This window comes from Passer montanus, unplaced genomic scaffold, assembly GCF_014805655.1.
Source record: "Passer montanus isolate IOZ18808 unplaced genomic scaffold, ASM1480565v1 scaffold2, whole genome shotgun sequence".
In the NCBI taxonomy this organism is placed as follows: Eukaryota; Metazoa; Chordata; class Aves; order Passeriformes; family Passeridae; genus Passer; species Passer montanus.
Window position 1 is genome coordinate 11576242 of NW_024366591.1, and position 13767 is coordinate 11590008.

Below are 13767 nucleotides of genomic sequence, written 5' to 3' on the forward strand. Positions count from 1 at the left end.
GCAGGATCAACACAATGGTAAAATTCTGTAAGTCCCTGATATCTTGCATCACACTAAGCTTGAGAATTTCTTTTGGCTGACTTTATTCAACCCTTTAACTCCCACGATAAATCTTTGACACATTAAAAATAATCTATAAACTCAGAAAAATGCACTCGTCTCTCAAATGCAGAAGTTGCCCATTCCCGTAAGAATAGCAGCTAAGCTGGCACCTGGTGTGTCACACTGTGTATATCTAGATGAAAGGGAGATTCCTGGCCAGCATGTCTCCACAGCTCATTGATCTCCCTCTGCAGAAAGACTGGTATGTCTCCCTACAGACTCCTCGGCAGGATGATTTAAAACTTGCTGTTGAGCAATTTAAAGTCTGGCATGGGATATCTGTACATTGCACAGTGAGGAGCATATTGGTAAGCTGCCACTTTTGCTTGCAGAGGAGGGCATTAAATCCCATAGCACGAGCAATGTCCTCTCAGAGTAATTTAAGGGATATTTTTTTAACGCTTATAATATGAACCAGTGAGTCAGACTTGAGAGTGAGACATCGAGGGACATGGGAATAGGTACTTGCAAAGAAATGCAGAGATGGAAGAAAAGAGAAGAAAAATGTATATGGAGCTGCAACATGAGAAGGAAATGATGAACATGTGGAGTATGTTTAGTGGGGTCAAATTTTGCTTGGCATGCTTCTGTAATGCCATCTAAAAGCTCCAAGTGTTATGTTAGTGAGTAGTCATGGGTGGATACGTTTGCTGACGTCTCTTGGAAGCTTTAATCTCAATGTGTTTATTACACTCTAACCAACTGAGCTGCACGCTGGTAGGCATGGGTTTACAACACAGTTATAATGGCATTTCAAAACAGAAGGCGATTTTACATTACATTCTATTGAATAATTACATGGATCTTCAGTTTTTGGGAGTGTTTCAAAATTGTTAACCTGAATAGCTTTCTGATCATAATATACTGTTATGGGCCCTGGAAAATCTACTTTTAAAAACCTAAACACACCAAAGATTCAGCAACTAGCTGTGAGGCAGTACCTCACAAAGACACAGATAAAAGAGGTTGCTCAACATGTATGGTTTGTTTTTTCCTTCCTTGGGTATTTTTGGCAATTAGTTTTTCTGTTTGGTTTGTTTTGGTTTTTTTTGTTTTTTTAATTAATACATTAGTGTCCTTTGGTTAGAGAGAGGTGAACAGAACTTTCATTTCTTAGAATTGCTTTTGAGGGAAAAGTTTGTGGGAAAAAAAGCATTTGGAGATAAGTTTCTCCATTTGGCTCTTTGGTGGAAAATCCTTTTAAATATCTTTGTCTAACATTTTTAAGCAATCTTCTGTTTTATAAGGCAGGAAAAATATTTCCATTTACAGCTGTGAGCCAACTGGTGCTTACAAATATTAAACCTAAACAAAGTGAAGGATCTATTAAAAATCTAGTTCCAAATGTGTAATGTTTCCTAATTTTTGTGACTTGTTTGAGGTTGGATTCCAGAATGGCCCCCACATAAACAGCAGAGGGTTCTTCAGTAATATCTATTTGGTGATGGTATTGTACCGTGCTGCCACATTACGTTGCATCTTAGTATGTGTATTTTGTGTAAAAAGAAGGTAGCTGACAATCATCATTTCATAATGAAGTTTACAGACTGTTTTCATGGCTGTAATGTCAGACTGGTAGTGATGGTCAAAGGTGTGTAGCGGTAGGATAGGACACCACTATTCCTACCATATAATCTTTTCAATCTCTTTTTAACCTTTTCCTATTCACCACCTCTTGAATAAAGAATTACATTTGTCTATGATAAAAACAGGGGCTGTATATTCAATATATACTTGCATATTGGTGAAAATAATTATATAATTAAAAAATTTTAAACAGAACTTTTGTCAGGCACTACACTTTTTATACTTGTCAGTGGTTTTATTCCCAGGTAAAATGATCACTTTGGCATTTGAGGTGTAATAAAGCATTGTAATGTTTTACAAATGAGCAGCATTTGTCATTAAATATTAGCCCCCAAATGTTTGAAATTCTCACAAAGGCTTAAAACTTACTGTAACCCAGACTGATCCTGAGCTACTGAAGATGTGAACTTCCTTGCTCTCCAAGAGTTTGCCAAACCAGTGCATGGCAACATCCATTAAGTGTAAGTGCATGGCTCTGTGCATGTTTATGCAATCAGTAGACGGAATAGTCTAATATCAGGAGGTTTTTTTACATACTTGAGAAGAACCTAACTGTGTCTACAGTAATTTTTGAATTGTTACTTAATGATGGATGGGCACTTTTTACCTCATGCAGCAAAATTAAGGGCCTCTTACTTTCCCATCTTGTGCATTGGAGATCTCTTACTGTTGTGGCTCTCCAGCTGACTTCAGGTTTTTCTATTTTCTCTTCACTGATCCCTTCTATTCGTTCAGTTCTCATATTTGCTTGTACTACAGTTTGGTAGCTACAATTACCCAACGTAGTAGCCCCAACCGATCATAGCAACCCTTCTGTCCATGGTGTGTCCTCATATTCTCTTTAAGAATCATCTTCTCCATGCAGTCTGTTTACCGAGACTTTTCTTATCCTTTTCCACACATTGGGTTTTTGCCTTCTTTTACCCTGTCTGCTGCTAAAAAACATTTTACAGCTAACACAGAGTTTCACACTCCTCTTCATGCATGAGTTTCTTTTGCTTGCTGATTATGTTACCAGTTTTACCAGTTACCAGTTTTCATTTCTAGTCTTCTTCCCTTTCCTTATCATTTCCTGTTAGATTTCCTGGCCAAATAGCCCAAGCGTAGCCAGCTTCTTTGAGAGCAACCTGGCTTCAGTTCCAAGAAAAACAGTGGAAGATGATGACTTTTCATAGAATAATTTCAATCTTGATATGTAAAGTCTGTAGAAAAGTGATTTCCATCTTGCCTGAAGGTAGCCAGGAACAGCCTGCAATACTGGCCACTCTGAGCATTTAATGACAAAGGTCATGAGATGTATTTAAGTGGGGATATGTATGTTTTCATTTTATTACAAACATAGCCATTTTTAACAGTTCAATTCTTTTACTTCATTACATTTTCAATGTGAAATCCTCTTTAATGTTAAAATTATAATGTTTAAATCATGTTTTGCACAGTATTCTCTTTATCTTATTTATTCATATCTATGTATCTCTTCATAGACAAGAGCAGAACCCCTAGATCATCAAGAGCATGATTGCCAGTGGGAAACTAAATACTTCTGAATTACAATACTTTCAGAATATTTTTAAGTGTTTGGTGATGCACAATGAGACTGTAATTGGGAAAGTCTAATTCTCATTTCAGTTGGTCTTGAAGCTTTATTTTAGGCCCATTTGACATGATGCACACTAAAAAAAAAGTTAAATGTATTGCCCAAAGTCTACACTGTTGACAGAGGAGGTATCTTATTCTGCTACAGATTATTTTCTATGTTAAGTGGCCAGATTACAATGTTTTAATCTATTTGTCCGTGGTCCTCTGGGTGAAATCATAATTAATCACTGTGTCTTTCCAACAGCCACTGTCTGCCTCATGGTCCTTGAATTAACCATGCAAGGAGCTGGCAGGGATGTCAGGAGAGTCTAATACATTATCTCTCTGTTGGTAGGCTGAAGTTAGGTTTCATTAGTTTGTTTGAGGGCACCAGGTACATTACAATGTATTTTTTATCTATATAAAGTCTTTGCAGTCAGTTACTGAATCATATCTGTGTCATCACTTCAACCCTGTTGGCATGAAAGTAGAAGTTCTACATTTTTTTATCAGACTTTTATGTTGGAAACTGTAATTTTCCGTTATGGGTTTTGTGTTTTGGTTTCTCCCTTAGCAAAAAAATATTTTCAATATTTTAGTCAACGAAAAAAATATAAGAATATTACCCTGGAAGAGTTTAAGGAATGAGTTTTAAAGTTTTCTGCCCTTGAAATCTGAAAGACATTTGGCATTTGATAATTTAGTGGAGAATTTTTTATTTGTTTTTATATGTAAAGGTGCTATTATTGTTATAAACAAGTTTAACTCAATATTCAACCCAGACAAAGCTACATAAAATATTTTGGCAACACTCCTTTTATTTAACTGATAATAAGCACTTGGTAGTATAAAGAGTATTGGCCTCAACCTTGTTTTGTGTTAAAAAATGCAGAACATCTGCAGAAAAATGTCTTTTGGGTTTCATAAACTATACTGTCAACTGCAAAAGTAATATCTGTCTGAGTTTATCATGGAAGTTTCTGTGAGCACTCTGCTATCTAAGGCGTAACTCTCCAGTGCTCTCACTGTGATTACATTTGTCATGTCACAGTGCTCGCTAGTGAAGTGTAAGGCAACCAAGCCTAGATGGAGCCAGTAAGAAATGAATCTGTCTGCCACAGATACTTCAGACAAAATTATTAATGTTTAGTGGCAGGGAAGTGGCTACCCCTTCAATGGATTGAATGATGACAGAAAGTCTCAAAGCCTTGATAAGGTTGTGGCCAGGCTGGCTTTTGGTCTAGAAGGTAGATAAAAACACTCTGTCTTTTGGGTTTTTAAGCATGTCTGGTTTCTTTTTCCTGTGTGCATGCTGAAGTGAAACTTGCTTATTCATCATACAGGCTGTCTTTAAACTTAATTGTAATTTTTATATGTTTGTCTCACAATAAATATGAGGTAGAAGGAGGTAATAGTGCTGGAGAAAAGTTTTTATTATGATAGAAATAAGAAACTGCTTATTTTGTTACAGGTGACAATTGATAGACTCAATGTTATTAAGTAGCAGATTTCAGGACTATAATTCTCAGGCTCTGTAAGTGACTGGGTATTCATTCCCCTGTAGATTTTTTTGTTTCATTTTTTTTTTAACAGATCCACTGATCACCCTGTGTTCTATATTCCCTTCATGTTTTCTTATTGTTGGGCCTATTTGGAAGTATATTCTTCCTGAAATAATGCAAGAAATGCTTTAGCTAAATCTATTATTTAAGGAGATTCAAGTGATGGACACTCTTAACAGGTATTTATAGAAACTGCTCTAGGCCTAAATAACTGCTCTTCAGATTACTACAGTGAGAGTTAATCAACTCTCTGGTTGTCTAGACTGGGAACTCTGGTTTTTGTAGAATTATGTTCTCACTAAGACAAAATCAAAAAACTACTTGGGAAAAGAATAAGAAGCAAAAATTGCCAAAGGTAACACAGCTGATAGTATCTTTTCTGTCAAACTAATATGCTCACTTTTGAGCCAGAATTGGCATAAGATGGGACAGGGGTGGATAGTAAATGAACCAAAGTAATTTTGCTGAAATAAAGTGATTTTCAGAAGTGGTTGTAAAGTATGAAGTGGGATAGTTTGAGCATCAGTTTAGCAAAGTTTAGCGCACTACAAGCTTGCAAGTCATTCCCACCACACTTACCAAGTTAAGGGTACCACCTGGCTTCTCCAAGAGCACACCATGTCTTTTCCACTTTCATCTTCCTCTCTCACTCTCAGATCATGCCTGGAAGATCTGTCCTGCTTCTGAGGATTTGGTTGCCATTGAGAGTAATGGCTCTGTAAGGGGACCAAACAGCTTCTCTAACAGAAAAGTGTTAGTAGTGAAGAACTAAATAGTTTAAGTAAAAACAGATTTTCAGAACAATAAATCAATCACATGCCTGCTTTTCCTTAAACGTTATAATTCTCAGCAATTGGGGAACACTCACCTTCCTCAGACTTTTCTTCCACAGTCTCCCCAGTGACAGCCTATTTTTCCACAGACGGCCTGACAATTGAATACCCACCCCTTTCCAAGGAATATCTTTTAAACTGTTTTTATTTTCCTCTTTGAGCACTGTATTGGCACAATGGTAGTGTCATTTTGGACTGAAGCTTGGAAATATGTTGTTGTGTTGCTATTGCTTCTCCTTTTGTGACTGTTGGGAACCTTCTGTTGTTTTCTCCAAAAATCCTTTTTCCTCCTCCCATTATTGAATTAGGTCCATTAGTTTCTTCATAAAGCTCTATCAACTCACCACAGTTGAGTTAACCCATAATCAGTAGTGTTCATGCAATTTTTGCACTTTTTTGTCTTAGATTATTTCTTGCACCTCCATGCTGATCCAGGTCCCACTGAAGTCAGTGGGAAGTCGCTCAGGAAAAGCCTGAGCAAGAGGAAGGTACACAGGGATTTGCTTGCCATAGTGAGAAATATGGCTTGAACCAGCCATGAGTTGACAAACAATGTGCTTTTGCCTACGTCTTGTTATTTTAATGCAAAGATGAACAACACATTCATGGCCAATAGAGAAAACCTAAGATGACAAAAACTTGCCAGTGGCAATTATTTTCCAACTGTACTAAGACTATTGCCCTTACTTCAAAGGTAACCTTTTATCTGCTTCTCCAGATCACACAATTTAAACAGTGCAGATGCTCCTACAAAACACATCATTTTCCTCTTCCAGAAGGATTAAGTTATTTTAATTTTACATTTAATAAAATCTTAATTAAGCTGAATGATCAGCCTTCACAAAATATATTTTCACACTCTCAAAATTGCTAACTACACTCACTGATTTATGATTTGGCCCTGTGGAAGGCTAATAGTTGCCTTTGCCTCTATTTCACCAGTCTGCTGGCTTTTCTTTTTTAGATACAGCTGTAGATTTATACACTTCTCCATGCTTCCAGATTTAGTATGGTCACAAACTAAACTTCCTTGAAATGAGCCTTTGGTGCGCTGCCTTTACATTCCCAGGGCATTTCTTGCTGAAGAAGCATATGTATGGGTCACATGGGCTTCACTGAGTCTCTATCCAACCACTTGGAGCTTCCTGCGCAGACAGCAGGATGCAAGCCAGGAGGCTGTGGACTGTCCCAAACCCACACAGTGAGTCAGTGATATGGTTGGAACTGGAACTGAGTGGTTGCTAGCTCTCAGCCTTAAGTGCATTAGGGAGTAATGCTTCTCATCTTCTGTATTTCCCTTGGTATGAATAAATAGGCTCAAACTCCAAGGAATTTCATAAAAGCTCCCAAAACCTTCAGAACCACAACCGTACTATTGAGACCAGCGCCTCTTACATAATACTGGAAATTTGGGAAACACAACTTTAAGAATGTCACTTATCAGTCTGGAGGTTGTGGATCATTTTTTGAAGTGCTCTCTCAGGGACACAGAAGTCCTGACTTCCTTCTTCACAGGGTGGCATGTTATTAACCTTTTGCTGTTTCAAGTAGAGACAGCCTTTCTCCAAAAAGCTCTTTCTCTAATTGAAGCAGAATATGTAGAGATGTTACACTGACAGTGACATTTAATGGGACCTGGTCTTTAAAAAAGAGCTGCATTATCAAGGGTTCCTTACTGTGTGAGGATTTTTGTTTTGAACTAATATGAGACCCACAGGGAGCTGTGTTGCCTCATGACCTGGTATATTTGCAAGCAGTTGGTAGTCCATCCATCCTAGAAGGGGGATGTTTAGGTGGGACGAAGACTGGAATTGAAGATTCCCTGGCATTTCCCAAGCATAACACATGGATCTGTGAGAACTGATTTGATAAATATTTTTGTACGTTACATATGATGCCATTTGCATGTTGAGTAGTTCAAATACCTGCATATATTACACTGCTTTGATAAAACAGTCATTTTTAAAAAATCAATAGTACTTGTATAGTCCCTGTACACGTACAGGGATTTGATACTAATTTACTCATATGTAAGATTTCATTTCGTTATTTAAATGATGTCTACAGTGAAGGGAGCCAGATATACTTGTATTTGAAAAGAGGAAATTATATGATAGATGTGCTATTTTATATCTGACTTTGTAAGAGTGGCTTTTGATAGGTTGGAATGTGTCTGAATATTTAGAAAAGACCATAGGAAGATCAGTCTCAGAGATTTTTTTTTTCCTCCTTTGGAGAAAAGTAGACATGAAGCAGAAGAAAAATTGTTATAGAGAAAAGAAAATATCTTTGAATTTTTCTTCATTCTGCATCATTCCCATAAGTTTCTCTTTGGAACTATCACCACGTTTTAGCTGCTACTTTTACTGAATCTACTTAAATACATTTTAAAGGTGAATTAATTAGCTGTTTGACATTTTGTTCTAGATTATGCTGCAATCTATCTAATTTCAAGCTGTAATGCTTCCTCTCTGACTGCAAATAACAGGTTTCAAAGCTTTTTTTCCCCTTGACCTGTGCACATGAAGGTTGCCCTATACTAACAGCATACAAGGCCATCAAATGAAGGGGGCAGGTTGTGGAAGTGCTGGAAAATAACTGACATTTAAATTAATTTTTGAAACTGTACATTTGAAACTTATGAAAAGACCAAGGTGTGTCTGGTGAAGTAAAGTAGATATGAACATGAAGGGTTTTTTTTTTTATGTGCTTAGCAGACTCAGCTGGAGTTCTATTTCCAAAATTTTGGCCCTTACCACACACACAAAAATATTCAAAAATAATAGTAACACAAAGTTAGATTCTCACTGTGTAGCCACAGTGAAATAACAGGCATACTAGTGGTCTGGAGATGAACTGCAAGGAACCAGCCAAGGATATATGATTTCTTAATATCATTCAACTGTTGTTTCTTTTTTCACTCTTGTATAATGGTGAGAAAAATCAGACTAAGTGCCATCTCAAATCCATATTTTTGGCAAGATCAAGCCAATATAGGATTTACATTTTTGTTTTCTACTTTCTTATTTATCAATACAATTCTCATCTCTCATTAAAAAAAACCCATCAAAATCTCACGTGATTTGATTTTCTCTTATAGAAAGTGTTTCTATAAGTCTTTGCAGCTCAGAGAATTCATAACAAAAATCTGTATTATCAGTGTTCCAACAATCATGTGTGTTTACAAGGTTGATATATAAAATGAGTGAAAATTGTAAAGAAATATTTTACAGTGTGACATTGAACTCATCAGCTGGATTCTGGCACGTTCCCAATCTGAATGTAGTCCTCTGCCTTTCACAGTTTGTTTCCTATCTGCATGACAAAAAAGGACATTTCTCTCACCAAAAATGTGGTGGCATTTCACAAGGTCCTAATTTGGTAGTGTTTGCCATGTCAGGAAGCAGTAAGAAGTGGACCCTTACTTTTAGAACCTGCTCCTCTCTTTACATCCAAGCAGGCAAAGTGCATTCATTCCCAATGGTCATGTAAGCCTTGAGGTTCCTCAGCTTTGGAATTAAAGAGATGCATGCAGTCACATGCATCATCTTGGGTTAAATCATGTTCCATGGAAATTTTAATTTTTTTTGTTTTTAGAGTTAAAGACTGGAAATTTAGGTTAAGCTATTTTGCCATTTTAAATACAAACCAAAATGGGTGGGGGGGAACATAGCTTGGTGACAAACTTTGTTTAAACTGTAAGTGAAGTACTGAGGGTTGGAATAGATGAAGAAATATTTTAAACAGTGATAAAAAGTAAAGGAGTTTTCTTAGCAATATGTGCATGAATGCTCTGAAATGTAAACTTCATATCATCCAGTGTATTTTAAGCCCTTGTACATTTGAATCTTCAGCTACAGTAAGTACTGATTGCTTTTGTAACTAGAATTGATTATGCAATTGATTATGCCTATCCGTGTAAGTGCCAGGTATGGCTACAACAGCCCAGGAATTCAAGAACTATTTTGTAGAGCATGCTAATGAATATATGGAGAATAAAGTTATCTACTTGTGTCCTCAGGCCTTAACTTGTAAGTTTTATACTGCATTATCTCTGTAAATGTTGTTGGTGTGCAGTAGTAATTATAGATTTTGTTTCTCTTCAGAGTCAAAGAAGCAGAGGAAGTCTGCAGGCAGAAAAAGGGGAAGTCACTATACAATATTAGACCAAAACATGACTCTGGAATTGTAAGTAAAATTTGTAGCAATACTTCTGTTTATATCACTTGTTCTGTCTTTTCTCTTTGCATTTTATAGGTAGGTTATTCTTGATGTATGCTTTTGTTCTGGGTTGGTTTTTTGGTTTTTTTGTTTGTTTGTTTGTTTGTTTTTTCTTGAATGTTTAGTAATTTTCTTAAAGGAAAATTAAGCAACTTGAAATCTGCCTATGAATATTACTCCACAAAATAGTTGTGGCATAAGTAAGAGCAGTTTATTATTGCCCCATTGTGCCAATCTGTGTTCTTCCCAGTCTTGGTGTAGGTTGCAAATAGAAGGCAGAAAGGCAGTTTTGGTCTTCCAGCTTATTCAGTTTGTATTCACACTCTTTTGTACAGATACAGCATGAAAGGAAGAATTTTGATAGTTACACATTTTTTCAAGCTGGACCACTGTATCAAATACTGTGTTTTCTGATGCACTGATGTAGATGTTTTTGGAATAGAAACAGTAGAAAAAGATAATATTGTGCTTTCACCATTCTTTTGAAAACAAATAACTCCAGTGATAATAGAGAAGTAATTCTGGTCATTCAATGAAACCTTTCCCCTGTGGCTGCCTAACCATTGTAAGGATCATGACTGATTTACAGAAAAAATTATTCTGGTACCTCACATATAATTCATAACTGTAGCAACTGGCCATCATCTATGTTTGAAAAGTATTAGAAGATTTTTTTTCATGTGTTTGTGTCCCTCTCTGTGTCCTCTGCTCCCCACAACCCCGAGACATGACTTAATTCTTTTGTCCTTTGTAGTCATAGCTGTGTAGTCAGATTATGTGTGATACATCTTTTAAATGAAGCATGAGGTAATTTACTGTGTTCTAACTAACATAATTTGATACAGGAAGCAATAATATTGCATTTATTATTTCTTATTTTGAATGTTTAGTGAGAGTTGACTGTAGCTAGTGCCACAAGAAATGTAAATTGAGTACTAGCTTGGAGTTATAAACTACATTTTATCAATTTTATTTAAAAGGAGATCAACATTTTATTTCAAAAAAAACCCCAAATTAACATTGTTTTGCATTTCTCCATCTAACTTATATACTGCTGTATATGAAGACACTGAGAGATTTCTTTTAAGAAATAACTATTTGTTTAATTATTCCTGTATCATTCTTATTTGCACTGAAACAGGGACCTTCAGTCTTAGTGAAAATTTGATGAGTGAAAAGGAAAGTAAACAGAAATATTTCACAAGCAGTGTATAGCTGTAGTCTACTTCAGTTCTAGCTTCAAAGTTTATTTGTAAAGTCATTTCTACAGTAAATATAATCAAACATTTGCCTATGTATTTCTATGCTTTTCATATTTGTGTAAGGTGGTTTTGTGTACATTCAAATTTTGTCCTTATTTTTAAAATTTATTTTATTTTTCAGAAAGCAAAGATAAGTATGAAAATCTGAGAGAAGAAATTTAAAAGCCATTGTTACCTGGTTACCAAAATTCAACATGCCTGTGGGTGAGGAGTGAGGGGGAAGGAAACTCCATCATCCTGATCATTTGCTTCCTTGACCGTTGAAAATTTGTGTTTTGTTTTCTAGAGTTTTCCACCAACTGATGTGTTATTGTGCATTCATTCACGAATGTAATCACTTTAATGGAGTGCCCAGAAATAGACTAGGTATGGGCTTGAAACACCTTCCCTGTACTCTCTATCTCCTTTGCCACTCAAAAATGGTATTTTGTAAAGTGTATGGTATATTACAAATAGGACAAGTCAGCATGCATAAAAAGTGGTATCTGCATCAGTTCTGAACATGCTGAAGATTGCATTAAGTTGAACTTCATAAGAATGCTACTTGGTACAGTAAAACATTTCCATTCCTACTGGCAACATCTGACACAAATACTTCATGGCACTGCACTTAGTTTAGGGAAAGAAATGTTACTCCTAGTGAATTGTTTGTATCCGTTTCATGTTGGCATTTGTAGTTTGTATTTTGAATTGTTAAGTGCTGTTTATACAGTATAATCAATGCTTTCCCAACTTGTTTGGTTGCCCTCCATAACTAAATATTTGTGGAACAAGATGTTTACTGTAACTATGTTTAAAATCGATAAGGCAGCATACTTTTACTTCATCTTCTGCCAGATAGTGAATGCCAGGTGGTATGGAGGTCAGAAATCCAGCATTAAAAAAAAATACAGAAAAGCACAGAAGTATGAGAGTATGATAGAGAGTATGAGAGATTTGGCTATTATAGTTTGTCAATATATAAAGCAGCTAATACTTTTACATGAACTTTAGAAGGTATAGTATAGATTTAACTTAAGTCAGACAGGCTTTTGGCCACATGTACATGACTTCCCTTCTGGAATTAGCTTTACAGTTAATTTAAAACTCCTTTAGAGAGCTATTAAAAGATGCACATGGAGACAACATTTATGGAAAACAGTAGCCTATTCTAGTGACAGAACATAGACTACCAACTAATTGACATCAATTTCACACTTAACAGAATTACAGACATTTCCTCCAGGCTTTCAGTGTCCCTGACTAGGAGGTTAATGATTGAAATATATGACTTAGGGCTTCCATTTTAGACCACAAGCTTACTTCCTTTTTGCAATCCAAAATTTGCTGTATCAGTTTTGGACTGCTCAATTGATAACAACCCCTTCCTCCAGTCCTTATTTAAGAGCCCCAGACCAATCAGCTTGATTGATAACGTTTTTCTTTCTAAGCTAATTTTTCCTGAAAGCAGACTGTGTGCGCAGCTAAGTCAGATGCACATGCTTACAGCTTTGGAGCCTGAAACATGCTGGGGTAAGACAAATGAGCTCTAACCTGCTGGGTTGCATTATTCCCTGTCTAATCTAGCACATCAAGAGACATTCCGAGCTGTTCAGGCTAATATACTCTACAGGGTGTCATAAAAGGAAGTGCAAAATATGACCTCAGGAATCTGTTATTCTTCACATATACCAAGCACTAGAAAAGATGGTTTTTTTCACTGTGTGAAAAGCAAGTCTCCTGATGCTGATAAACCTATGTGAAAATCTGTACAAAGCAGTAATTTCTGGCAGGGATATAAATTACCAAGAATGGAATTCTAAAATTTTGTGTTGATGGGAGTAACATTACTATTTGGGGAAGAGAAAACGAGAGATTATTTGCTGTTACGACTAACTTATGGAAAAAAACTTTAAAGAGTAAAGCTATTTTAATGGCACTGATTCAAATCCATGTTTGTATTTATGTAAACAATAGTAGTCTTCTCCTCCTGACTTTGCTCCTAAGTGCAAGGATACAGTAGCATGTTTTCATTTGTAGCCTTCCTGTTCTCTTCAGTACCTACAGTATGTATATTACTATACTAAATGAAATAATAGATCATCTAACAAAGATCACTATGTGCAATACTGTATTTAGTGTTTCTATTCCAATTTTTTTAGAATGTTAATTTATAAGAAAATAAAAGGAATAATAATGAAATAACTGCAACCTTCTTGTCACTCTCTGGCTATGCTGTAGTGTGCTACAAACTATTTGCTCCCTAAGCCCCACATCCCATTCTAGCTCCTGTGATCAAGGAAGAGCCTTTATGAAGAAAGCAGAGGAAATAAGGCTTCTCTTTGCTTGCCTTTTGGAAGGGTAGTGACAGTAATTCCCCAATATGTGGATACACTACCTTTTCCCCAGGTAGTGGTAGTGAGAGCTTCAGTGTTCTTTACCCAAGGAGAGTATGTAAAACTCACTTCTCCAGCTTGTGAATGCCTCCCAGTTTTGCATTTGGCTCAGGTTTGTAACCCGGTCCTATTACATTGCTGAGTTAACAGTCTCAAGAAATTGCTAGTAAGGCAAAACCATGCATTGAAAAGTATAATCTGCATATTATAATCCTTTTATATATATACAAGTGTTTTAGCAACCTCC

The 13767-nt window shown here is 36.2% G+C and overlaps 1 protein-coding gene across 2 annotated transcripts in view; it reads left to right on the forward strand.

Moving 5' to 3' along the window:
- The window catches only part of FMN2 (formin 2), a 159070-nt gene extending 145735 nt beyond the window's left edge, over positions 1-13335 (forward strand). For both annotated transcript variants that reach the window (XM_039707424.1, XM_039707425.1), the window contains 2 exons: positions 9769-9850; positions 11267-13335. In XM_039707424.1, coding sequence (XP_039563358.1) covers positions 9769-9850; positions 11267-11293 — 109 coding nt within the window. In that variant the 3' untranslated portion in view covers positions 11294-13335. The remainder of the gene's footprint in view (positions 1-9768; positions 9851-11266) is intronic.
- The last annotated feature ends 432 nt before the right edge of the window (positions 13336-13767 follow it).